The sequence below is a fragment of the Amblyomma americanum genome, chromosome 5 (assembly GCF_052857255.1).
Source record: "Amblyomma americanum isolate KBUSLIRL-KWMA chromosome 5, ASM5285725v1, whole genome shotgun sequence".
Classification (NCBI taxonomy): Eukaryota; Metazoa; Arthropoda; class Arachnida; order Ixodida; family Ixodidae; genus Amblyomma; species Amblyomma americanum.
Window position 1 is genome coordinate 50,998,100 of NC_135501.1, and position 12,660 is coordinate 51,010,759.

The following is a 12,660-nucleotide window of genomic DNA, read 5'->3' on the forward strand; positions in this document are numbered from 1 at the left end:
ACGAGCCATCTTGCAAGCCCCTTTTTGACCGCACACGCATGTAGCGTAGGTTCGGTGAGCGGAGAAGCCTGAAAAATATTGACGTATTTTTGATCTCCGGCGAAAGAGATAACTACGTCAATGATCCTGCTGTTGAAGTACCGAAGGAAAAAAATCGTTTACTTACTGCTAACCATGCACTGCAGGCTTGTGAGATAGGGGAAAAATTTAAGCGACAAAGAGAAAACGAGAGATCTTTTGCTGTTTCTTTGTTTGCTATCTTCTAGTCCTGGGATTGGTTTAGTGCACATGGCGTGTACTGCGCTGCCTGGTGAGTAGAAAGGTGGCGCTGCCTGGTGAGTAGAAAGGTTTAGAGCACGGAACAAAATTAGCATAAGCCTTGGACCCTATTGTACATTTTTCGGTCGTCTCATCACGCTAGAACCCCGTTTAATATTAGCAAAATTCGCGAACCTGCTTAGCTGTGTGCTTTTACTGATAACCGTATTTGAAAAATATTTTCCTCCACTCATATACTAGCCAATCATTATCCAGGTGAGTGCCAACCGTTCATATTGGTGCAGTTCGCAACCTATACTAGCTTACGTACTTAGGGGCGTTAGCGTTCGGCTGCTGAGCCCAAAGTCACGAAATTGAATCCCGTAGCCGACAGCCATGTTTTGATGCAGGCGAAATACGAAATACAAAAATGAAATACGAAATACAAAGCGGGCGTCTGCTCTGTGATGTCACCGCACTTTAGAGAACCCCAGCCGTTCTAATCTATTCTGACGCACTCCACTACTCCGTCCCTCATAGCACATGTGTCGGATCGGGTCATTGAAACCACATAATATACAGTATGTTTCCGGCAAATCGGCAGGCAGTATTTTATGTATTTCAGCCATTCGAGAACACTAGACTGAGTAAACGGACAAGCGCAAATGTAAAGGGATATGATGTATCATAAACACAAGTTGGAAATTGTGATAAGTTCTGGGGTACTTGGGCTATAATTCTTAATTCAAAAGGTGCCGAAGCAGATGTTTTGAAGTTGGTTTCTTGGAGGTTCCTTCAATAGCTACGTACACACCTATGGCAAGGATTTTGTCTTCTGATGGCATTTGACAAACTTCATTCATCGAAATCCCCTAAGGTTCTTTCGCTGTGCCCCGAGAATAAGCATTGATTTTTTCTGTGACCTGTCTTGTTCCAGCTCCTCGTGGTTGCGATACGATAACGGTATTTTCATGCCAGCATAAGGCGTACCTTTACACCTTCGGTGTCCACGGCTCCGACCAGCTCCTTGGCGTAGAAGTAGCCCAAACCTCCGTACTGCATGGCTCTTGTGCCGGACTTGTAGTAGAGTGGCGGGACCAGAGCTCCCAGGGACAGGGACAGCCGGTTCATCACGTGCTCGTACTGGGCATAGGGCTGAGCGATGCTGTCTCCGATTAGCAGTTCTTGCAAACCGGCGTCAGTACTGACGAGAGCGCGCAGGCTTCGTCGTGTCTCGATCCAGAAGCTGGCGAAAGAAGAGGCATTGTCTGTGAAGTTGGCGTACGCCTCTTCGAGACCCTGCGCCGTGAGGAACTTCTTGGCTGGCCACAGCACGGTGCGAACGCTCCTGATCTTCTCGGCCGCATTCCGTCGGGTTATTTTGTCCAGCCACGACACAGCGGATGCCTTTCGGACGGCCGTCTGCGCAAAGGGCGGGCAGACGCACATGCTCTGTTTGGTACAGAGCGGAATGGAGTCAGGAAACAGCAAAATATTCATAGCCGTTGGCGCCAGATCAATTCTGTATCGTTAGGGCGCGTTGAAAACAACCATTTTCTTGCCTGAGCGCATTTTCAAGACGCCGTCATCACCGGTGATGAACTGAGTGCTTTGCTGAGGCCATGTGACACGTAAGGTGTGGAATATCGGTCCCCAGAGTGGTCTATGACCACTCGGAGTCCACTGACTACTGAACGGGCCACATGTATTTACAGCTCTCAAAAGTATAATTTTAATGCTGTGCAGACGTCGAATGTTTGACATCTGTGTCACGCAGTAATGAATACTGCGACACTAGTTGCTTTTAGTAGTTCAGTGAAAGAATACTTTCGTGCTCGTTCGGTAAAGACCTCCTTCGCGAGTTATCTGGGCTTTCCTCCTCTTAAGAAGCATCGCCCAAGGAACCAAATCTCAGCCCATTACAAAAGGAGGCGTATTTTTACTCTGCTGACAATCTGCCGGGAACATTGTTCGGCAGATTTGTAAGACTTGGCGCGTTGCGTAGTGCCGTCTTCTTCATTGGAGCGAGCTGTTATGCGGCAATGTCTTGCGAGTAAACGCCCCTCATGCTGAGTGTTACGTTTTTCGGTTACATATTTGGTGGAAGCGCACCGTATAATCTCATGAACGCTGACCCCGAAGACTACTTCGACAATAATCCTGACGCATGGACAAAACACTGTCCACAAGGCGAGCCGCCATAGCGCGAGGCCTGAGAACCCTGGAAGCCGACTTTGAGCAAATGACAACGGCGGTACGGGCCATGACGTCCATAACAGCAAGTTGGGCATTTCAGCACCTCAGAAGTGTCCTGCCGTTTGTACTCTTCCCGCCTCGTTCGCCGCCAACTTTACATAGCGCTAGGTTGGCGGATCTGGAATACTGGTTTGCCAGTTTTCACCCCGTGCCCGGGTTCAACCATGAGGACGACAAGAGTAAGCTGAGGGAAGTTTGTCTTGCGCCGTAGAACTCGATCACGACATGGATAGAAAACCATGAAGCTTATTTCACCAACCAGGTAGCTTTCTGTTCTTAGTTGATACCCATATTGAGCACGACCAAGCGAAAGGGAAAGAGTGAAATTTCCTTCACTCCTGATTATAGCAGTCGAGCGAGAGCATCGCCTTGTTTATAGAGGACATGACAAGATTATTAAGTTGGGCCGAACCTGCCATGCCCGCGACGAAGAAGGTTCTCCAAGAAGGCTCGCCACCTCAAGCCTCAACAAAGATCTTCCAATAGCTGCCGCCGATGAAGGCGAAGAAGCCACGACCACGAAACTTTCGTTGGTGGAACGGAGTGCACAGTACAGCCATTGAAGGATATTAAGTGGGCACTCACTACTGAGCTTTAGTGCCAGCCATATGGGACGAGGGGCTTCGAGAGCTTCTGCGCTTTATTGTAAGTGAAGAATTGCAAAAACTCCGCTTTAAATCTCCGCCGGCAAGCACTGCTGCTTTAGCCGATGTCGTCCGTCGCGATATCCAGGGAGCGAAGCATCTACCGCCAGCATACCAGCCAGAGCCTTGTATCATGATTTATAGATACACGACACGTTACGCAGCCTAGCGCTCGTGCAGCAAGCATTCCGACCTGCAGTCCATACGAATTCTCCCAGTGGTACCTGCACTCCGCCTCTAAGAGTAACCAACGTCTTGCTTTATATTGCCACACTGCTGACATTTTGCCGGCGCCCCCTGGTGGCCGAACCTGTCTCCCAGCACGTGGCCGAACGTCTTCTTCTGTCTCGAATGAGTGCGGCGGTTCGGCAAGCCTCGCCCTAGTAAACGGTGGTGTTTCCCGCTTCTTGCTACGTTTGTCGGTGACATTTGGTGGAGCCTTGCTCGGTAACATCCCATGTACGCTGACCCCGTCGAAATCCTTGACGCTTCTCCCCGACGTGCGGACGCCACACCTGTTCACAAAGGCAGCCATCGCCTACGAGGCCTGCAACCTGAGTTCAAGCCAGTGACAAGGCCTGTGCGAGCTATGACTTCCACCTCTGGTAGCCAGACAGGTCAGTACTCTGGCAGTGCCCCGCAGTTCGTCCTTCTCGCCACTCGGTCGCCACCATCCTTCCACGGCGACCGGTTCGAGGATGTTGAAGATTGGTTGGCCAGTTTTGACCGGGTTGCTGCTTTCAACCAATGGGACGACGAGCGGAAGCTGATGAATGTTTATTTCGCACTGCAAGACTCGGCGAAAACGTGGTTCGAGAGCCACGAGGCATCCCTTTCCAACTGGGCAGCTTTTCGCCGTGAGCTGCTCGCTACATTCAGTTCGAACGAGCGAAAGGAAAATGCTGAAATTGCCCTTTGCTCCAGGTCACAACAGTCCAACGAGAGTGTGGCCATGTTTATTGAGGACACGACCCACCTCTTCAATCGGGCCGACCCGACCATGCCCGAAGCTACAAAGGTGCGGCACCTAATGCGTGGGGTAAAGGAGCAGCTGTTTGCTGGCCTCATGCGCGACCCTTCGAGAACCGTCGCCGCCTTCGCTAAGGAAGCTACGACCATGGAGCGTTCATTGCAGGAACGGAGTGCCGAATACGGCCGTCAGGCAAATGTAGCGGCCGCTCACTACTGCACGTCCTTACCAGGTTCCGGGGATGAGGCGCAGCGAGAGCTTGTGCGGAGCATTGTCCGCGAAGAACTGCGACAGCTCCACTTGGATGCTCCGTCGGCAAGCACACATTCTACAGGCGATGTCCTCCATGATGAAATTCGGCGGGCGGCGCAGCCACCACCAGCACCACTATTGGAGCTGCACGTGATGTCCTACAGCGATGCCCTCCGCCGAGCTGCCCCCGCGCCGCAAGCGTTTCGCCCCATTGCCGAACCACGACCACCCCATCGTTACCTGCGTCCCGTCGAGCAGCAGCAGGACCTGTGCCCTCCTTTCAGCAAAGCGCACGTATGGCGAACATCCAACAATCGCCCGCTCTGCTACCACTGCTGGGAGCATGGCCATATTCTGCGAAATTATCCGTACCGGCGGCTGGGTTTGAGAGGATTCCCACCAGACGCACGTCGACCACGCTATGGTGAAAGATCGCAGGACATAGAGGAGTACCTGACTACTCAGGTGCTGCCCCCGACGTCGCAGAGGCGCCAATCGCGATCGCCGTCCCCAAGGCGCTTTGCTTCGCCCAGTCATCCCTCATCCTCTGGTCAGTTCAGAGGCACGTCCCCTTGCCGGGAAAACTGAAGACGGCGTCCTCCGAGGGTAGGGCCGCCGCCACTGCACAGAGTCAACAGCCTCCACCCGACGATTTGACGCGACGGCCCGAGCGGCGACAACCCGATCCGACGTGCTGCGAACGATTAGTTGCTGCTGAACTTTGTGTAACCGCCGACAGTCATGAAGTGACCGCACTCGTTCATACCGGCGCTGATTTTTCTGTGATGAGCAGGCAGCTCGCCACAACCCTCCGTAAGGGTCTGACGCCTTGGTGTGGACCCGTGATCCGCACCGCTGGTGGCCATGTAGTGACGGCGATTGGCGTCTGCGCCTGTCGCTTCCAGATCCGCGGTCTTACTTTCACTGGTTCCTTTGCCGTATTAAGTGACTGTTCGAAAAACCTCATTCTGGGCATAGATTTCCTTCAAGAGTATGGCGCGGTCATCGGCCTTCGGGAGCTCATGGTATCTTTTTCCGCACAGCGAGCCGTTGACAACAACACCATGCCCACCAAATTAACGTTGCGTGTCTGTGACGACCACATAACGATCCCTCCGCGAGCCTGCAAGTTCATCACAGTCGAGTGTAATGACAGCACCGGCGCTCTTGGCATCGCTGAAGCGAACGTGTCGCTGCTACTCGCTCGGCAAGTTTGTGTCGCTCAAGGCCTAGTAGAAATTGACAACGGTCGCACCGAGATCTTAATCAACTTTACCCGTGAACCACGGCATTTAACGAAGACAGTGGTCATCGCTTATTTTGACGAACTTGGAGAGTATACCAGGCAGTGCTCTTTGTCCACCACGTCAGACTTCGACGAGACGACGGCTAAAGCCATTCAGACCGACGTAAACCCGCCCCTCTCGGCCAGTCAGAAACGCTGTGTGGAAAACCTCATCTCTTCCTTCCGTGTGTTTTGCATCGACTTCCAAGGTACGACAAACGCCGCTTACCAAGCACCGAATTATTGTTGCTGAGGACCAAAGACCACTATGCCAGCGCCCTTATCGCGTGACTTTAAAAGAACGTGACGCCATCCGGCGTCAGGTTACTCAAATGCTTCAGGACATCATACAACCATCCACGAGCCCTTGGGCATCACCTGTTGTCCTCGTCACGAAGAAAGGTGGCACCCTCAGGTTCTGTGTGGATTACAGACGCCTCAATAACGTCGCGAAAAAGGATGTGTATCCTCTGCCACGCGTTGATGACTCCCTAGACCGCCTGCGCCATGCCACCTACTTTTCATCCCTTGATCTCCGCAGTGGGTATTGGCAAAGAGAGGTCGAAGAACGCGACCGAGAGAAGACCGCCTTTATTACTCCCGACGGTTTGTACGTGTTTAAGGCGCTCCCTTTTGGCTTGTGCTCTGCCCCTGCCACATTCCAACGAATGATGGGCACTGTGCTATCTGGCCTGAAATGGCAGTCGTGCCTGGTATATCTCGACGATGTTGTGATCTTCTCTGACACATTCGATAGGCATCTGAAACGTTTGCGTGCTGTTTTCGAGGCCATACTTTCCTCTGGTCTCTCTCTCAAGCCAGGAAAATGTCAATTTGCGTTTCACGAGTTAAAGTTTCTTGGTCGCATTGTGAGCGCTCGAGGTGTTAGTCCGGACCCCGAAAAGACGGCCGCCGTAGCTGCTTTCCCCAAGCCAACAGACAAACGGAGCCTACGTCGTTTCTTGGGCCTCTGCGAGTACTATCGCCGGTTTGTTTACAATTTCTTCAAGCTAGCAGAGCATCTGACCCGCCTGACGAAAGACGCTTAATCCTTCTTCTGGGGCGAGGACCAGGATAGAGCCTTCACAAAACTCAGGTCCCGTCTCCAATGTGCGCCTGTGCTTGGTCACTTCGACGAAGAGGCCGACACGGAACTGAACACTGATGCCAGTAACGTTGGTCTCGGTGCGGTCCTTGTTCAGCGACAGGATGGTCTTGAACGCGTGATTGCTTACGCCAGTCGCACTTTATCCCGTTCCGAAGTCAATTATTCAACCACGGAAAAGGAATGTCTGACTGTGCTGTGGGCAGTTACGAAATTTCGACCGTACTTGTATGGCCGCTCGTTTCGGGTCGTGAGCGACCATCATTCACTGTGTTGGCTGGCGAACCTGAAAGATCCCTCGGAGCGGCTTGCTCGATGGAGCCTTCGGTTACAAGAATTTGATGTCACCATCGTGCAGAAGTCCGGCCAGAAACACAGTGATGCTGACTGTCTCTCGCGCGCTCCTATTCCCGGCCCCACGGACGAGTCCGACGACGATTCCGCTTTTTTCGGAGCTCTCACCACACCCACCCTTGGCCACCAACAGAGGGACGACTCCGAGCTGCTGCCCCTCATCGAGTACCTCGAGGGAACCGCTCCATCACCACCTCGACTCTTAAAGCGCGGACTTTCATCGTTGTGCTTGCGCGATGGTGTCCTCTACAAAAAGAAACACACTGTCTATCTGCTTGTAGTGCCTACAACGCTTCGTGACGAAGTTCTACGTGCGTGCCACGACGACCTTCCCCCGGGCCACCTCGGGTTTTCCCGCACGTTAGCGCGCATACGCCACAAGTACTACTGGCCCAGGCTTGTTGCGGTTGTCCACCGCTACGTGCGAACCTGTCGTGAGTGTCAGCGCCGGAAGACGCCGCCGACTAAACCAGCCGGGCTCCTGGAGCCTATCGATCCCCCGCGCCTCCCATTTCAACAGGTCGGCATGGACTTACTGGGTCCATTTCCGAAGTCTTCCATGGGTAACCGATATATTGCTGTTGCCACTGACTATCTCAGCCGCTATACTGTGAGACCAAGGCCCTTCACCGTGGCACCGCCGCCAAAGTTGCACAATTTTTCTTTCACAACATTGTGCTTCGTCACGGAGCCCCAACAGGCGTATTAACTGACAAGGGCACCGTGTTTACGTCGGCACTTACGAGCGAGGTACTTCGACTCAGTGGCACCAGCCATCGCAAGACTACAGCTTACCATGCGCAAACAAATGGACTCACTGAGCGGGTTAACAAGACAATTGCCGACATGCTTGCTATGTATTTCGACGAAGACCATACGAACTGGGACCGGATACTGCCTTACATCACGCTCGCATACAACACTGCGCTCCGCGAAACGACACGCTTCACTCCGTTCTATTTGGTGCACGGTCGCGAAGCTTTGACCATGCAGGACGCCATGCTTCTTCCGGATCCTACTCCCTCTTTTGTCGTGAACGCTGAACAATTTGTTCGTGACGCCGAAGCCGCTCGCCAAGTTGCTCGACAGCGAATCCGGTGCCAACAACAACGCGACGCCGAGCGCTACAACCTCCGTCGCATGGAGGTGATTTATACACCCGGTGACCAAGTCTGGGTATGGAGCCCAATCCGTTCGCGAGGGCACTCTGAGAAGGTTCTTCGCCGTTACTTTGGTCCATACCAGGTTTTACGTCGCCTCAGCGCGGTGACCTACGATGTGTTCCCTCAAGGAACTGTCCGGTCGTCTCGACAACCGACGTCCGAAGTATAGTGCACGTGGCGCGAATGAAGCCATATTACTCCCGTTAGCTCCTTTCCGAGAAGACACTTGTGCTGGTACCTTCCGCCTTACGTTTTTTTCCCCCTCGCGTGCGGCATCGAGTTGATGCCTCTTGAAAGGGAGGGGGGCAATGCCACACTGCTGACAATCTGCCGGCGCCACATGGTGGCCGAACCTGTTTCCCAGCGCGTGTCCGAACGTCTTTTTCTGTCTCGAATGAGTGCGGCGGTTCGGCAAGCCTCGCCCTAGTAAACGGCTGTGTTTCCGGCTTCTTGCTACGTTTGTCGGTGTCAATATAAGCACAGCGCGCGTGGCACACGTCAACCAATTGGCCGCTCTTCTACATCTGAGAGGAGCCAGGCCATCTCCTTCGCTATTGCTCATTCTGGGGATGGGTTGAAGAGGATTTTGATTGGGCGCACCTCTACCCGCCACTGTGAGAGACCACAACACAATTAGGAGTACCGCTAACTTGCCGACTCCGACTCCGGAGCTACGTCAATCAGGTCATCCCCTCCGACGACCTCACCGACGTGCGGTGAAAAACTAGTTTTCGCCGAAATTCTAGTCACTGCCGGCAGCTACGACGTGATTGCACTTCATATCAGCGCTGATGTTTCTGTCATGAGCAGCCAGCTAGCCACGACCCTCAGAAAGGTTCTGGTATCTTTGTCTGGACCGCATATTCTCACAGGCAGTGGACATACGGCGCCGCTGACTGACATTTGCAACTGTGGAATATGCGCATAAATTCGCGGTGTCGTTTTCTGTGTTACGTGGGCGCTCCAGAGATGCGATTCTCGGCATGGACTTCCTTACAGATTTTGGTACGATCATCGACCTTCAAGAATACCGCCGTCAGCACACTCAACACGAACGCTCATGTTCGAGTCCTACCCTGATATAACAACCCCTCAACACTGGGCGGCGAGTGCGAGACCATGCTGCAAGGCGTGTTTGTGGCGATTGGAGACAGCCGTGCTTCCACCCTAATATTGTCTCAGGCCAGCCCCAGCAGCCCTATTGTCAATGGAAGACGCGCGCTCGAGCGTTCGTGTTAATCGTGCTGATGGTGGTACATGATATTGCCGCGCGTCTTTATGCTGTTTGTTCTTTCACGCTTTATTTTTTTTGCGACTCAAGATGCGACCAGACTTATCTCTATTGATTGTGGCCACGCGAAACAGCTTCCACATTTTCCCAGATTGCTGTAGTTGCATCTGGTTTCCTGTTTCGGAGGTTGATTGTCAGCGTTAAATTAAGCCCGGCCAAGAACTTCAGGCATTTTTTCAACGACTGCCGAGCATGCTTTCATTGTGGGTGCAGGTCCGCCGAATAAAGTTTTTTTGGAAGCCTTTGCGCTGTCTTCCTGCTTGCTGGACTGCCGTCACAACTACGTGGCACATCGTGGTTAACCCAGCGAGCTTTCGATACTGGCACCAAGCGGCGCAGAGCAAAGTTGCGCGTTAGTCAGACGCCAGCAAGAGCAAGCCAGTTTTATAGCCAAGCTATACTGCCACGAACTTGCGATTTCACTGCGGCGGCGGTCAGATGAAGCATGAATGAAGTAAAAGGAACGCCGACCAAAAGGTTGTTGTTTAAAACGAAGACGTTTCGGCTTCCATACGGAAGCCTTGATCACAGAGACAGACCTTGAGTCGTTGTTCAGCAACCACCGCAGCTGGGCGGATGCCGGGCGCGGCGCATGACGTCACTCCGCGCGCCTCGCCGCCCTTACCCTTACCCGCCCTTAAGCGTTGACCAACGTATTCGGTGGTGGCACCTATGGGAGCCCCTGAAACCCCCGCACACTCCCTGAATTAAAAAAAAAGCCTGTGTCGAAGCTAGGTATAGAACAGGACCTTTGGCGTTTTAGGCGGAGTCGCTACCACTCTGCCACGACCTCTCATAATTTAATCATGAATAAAGGCACATATAGTGACTGCACGGGTTTCGTATATTAATTCTTCCGATGCAGAAGTCGCCGCGCTTTAGCTATGTATATCCATGCTTAACAGAGATAGGCCATCAGCAATTTTTATATTTCACTGTGGAGTGGAATAACAGCTCCGGCACTCATGGCATTGTTAAAGCCAACATATTGCTGCTAGTCGCTCGGCAAATTTGTGTCGAGATAGACGACTTCTGTAGCCGTAAAAGCGACGTGAACCTGTCAGAAACGCTTCTTGGCAAGCCGTATAATGACGACCGCCAGGCGACGCTAAGCACTGAATTATAGTTGAAAACGACCAAATACGACTATGTCAACCTCATTTTCGCGCTTACTTGAAGGAGCATGAAGCTATCCGCCGCCAATTAGCAGGACGACGTCATAAAACGTCCAGAGGTTCCTGGCATCGCCAGTTCGCGTCGTAAAGAGAGGTCGCACCTACGGCTTTGCGTAGACGCCACAACAACGTCACTAAAATAGGGTGTGTGTTCACACCCGTGCACTGATGAGTCAGTCCACCAGCTAATCCACGCCACCTACTCTTCTTCACTCGGCTAGGCAGTGGTTATTTTCAAATGGACGCAGACAAACGCGACCACGAGGAGATCGCCTTGTAACTCAGGACGGTTTGTAAGAGTTTTTGGTGCTTTCGTCTGCCCCTGTTCAGTCACTGGGATATTATAATGCATGATGGACACCATGCTACTGACCTAAAACGGCAGTCTTGCTTCGATCTCAACGAAGTCGTGGGTTTCCCCATACATTTCAAGAGCAACTGAAACAATTGCGAGCTGTCTCTGAGGCAGACCTTTTTAGCCGGTCATTATCTTACGTCTTTAGAGTGTCACTTTACATTTAAATCCTAAACTTTTTAGGCCACACCGTGAGGGTTCAGGCGTTAGCTTAGACCACAAAAATACGGCCGCTGTTGGCGCGTTCTCTGTGCCAACAGATAAACTTAGCCTGACTCGTTTCATACGCCTCTGCACCTATTATCGGCAATTTGTTCCAAATTTCTACAAGCTAACTGAGCCGCTAACGCGCTGAGCCACCTGGCCGCAACATGGAAAAACTGCTCACAAAACTCAAGACCCATCTGCAATGTAGGCTTCTACTCAGACACTTCCGACCAGGAGGCTTGAAACGGAATTGCACAGAGATGGCAGCAATATTCACGTTGGTGCGGACCTGGTTCAGTAGGACGATGGTATAAAATGCGAGACCGCATACGTGAATCGCATTTTCCGCATTTCGAACACAATTATGCCAGTGCGAAAAAGGTATGCCTGCATATTGTGTAGGCTGTTTTATGAAAGTTCTTCCTTGTACGTGTACAGTACGCCTGCTTCGAGCTGTTAGAGATCATCACCTCTGTTGGCTGGCGAACGTAAAAATATAACGGTGCTTCTTGCTCGTTGTAGCCTTTGGTTGCGAGAGTTATATTTTGCCATCGTGCTCATGTCAGGCGGGAAACTCTTGCATGCTGACTGTCCCGAGCACCTTTTCAATGCCAACCGAATGAGTTGGAAAAAAATTCTGCTTTTTTTGGACCTATCATCACATTCGTCCTCACTCAACAAGAGAGGATCGAGGGCGAACTTCTTCCCCACACCAGGCACCCTGAAGCAACCGCTCCGTCTCCGCCACGAGACTGCTGGCGGAGGCGGAGACCTCATTCCGTTAATATTAAGTAGGGCAGCCGGACCCCTCTCTTACTCCTGTTCTAAACTTGAATCCTGTACATAATTGAAATCGAAGGCATGGCGGATACCTGCCTGAACGCGGATTGATATGAAGGGGAAGGGAACACTAATCAAAGGAGAAAAATTCTTGACGTTTCGGTTCCCGCACAGGAATGTCCAAACCTCAACAGCTTCTTGTTTGGCATGTATTCCTCTGGAGCTTACAATAAATAGTTGCATGCAAATTGCGTTTAAAGAAGGCAACTTTTAAATGTCACATTTTCACAATATCATTGAGAAAGCCCTTTTTGTACATTACGTAAAGTAGGGTGTAACGAACCAGTTTCACTGGTTAAGGACTATTCAGTGCAAGTTCTAAAAGCGTTGATACACAATGGCTGCCAATAACATTCCATGTAAAGCGATTGCAATCTAACGTTGTGCGAAGAGAGACTTAAGTAGCTTGATAATCTGGACGATCACGTGAGTAATATTAGGGAGGAATAAAATTAGCGGAGGAGAAAGGATGTGCGATATGTGCTGTTGTGAGGCATGAAAAAAC

The 12,660-nt window shown here is 51.8% G+C and overlaps 2 protein-coding genes across 2 annotated transcripts in view; one reads left to right on the forward strand and one right to left on the reverse strand.

The window, feature by feature from the left end:
- The window catches only part of LOC144133861 (endothelin-converting enzyme 1-like), a 42,888-nt gene extending 41,181 nt beyond the window's left edge, over positions 1-1,707 (reverse strand). Inside the window, exon 1 of the mRNA XM_077666933.1 lies at positions 1,249-1,707. Within this exon, the coding sequence (XP_077523059.1) occupies positions 1,249-1,707 (459 nt within the window). The remainder of the gene's footprint in view (positions 1-1,248) is intronic.
- A 2,403-nt stretch (positions 1,708-4,110) lies between these two features.
- Positions 4,111-4,968, forward strand: LOC144133862 (uncharacterized). Its single transcript, XM_077666934.1, has 2 exons — positions 4,111-4,314; positions 4,669-4,968. Exons 1-2 carry the CDS (start codon positions 4,111-4,113, stop codon positions 4,966-4,968), a joined length of 504 nt encoding a protein of 167 aa, XP_077523060.1.
- The last annotated feature ends 7,692 nt before the right edge of the window (positions 4,969-12,660 follow it).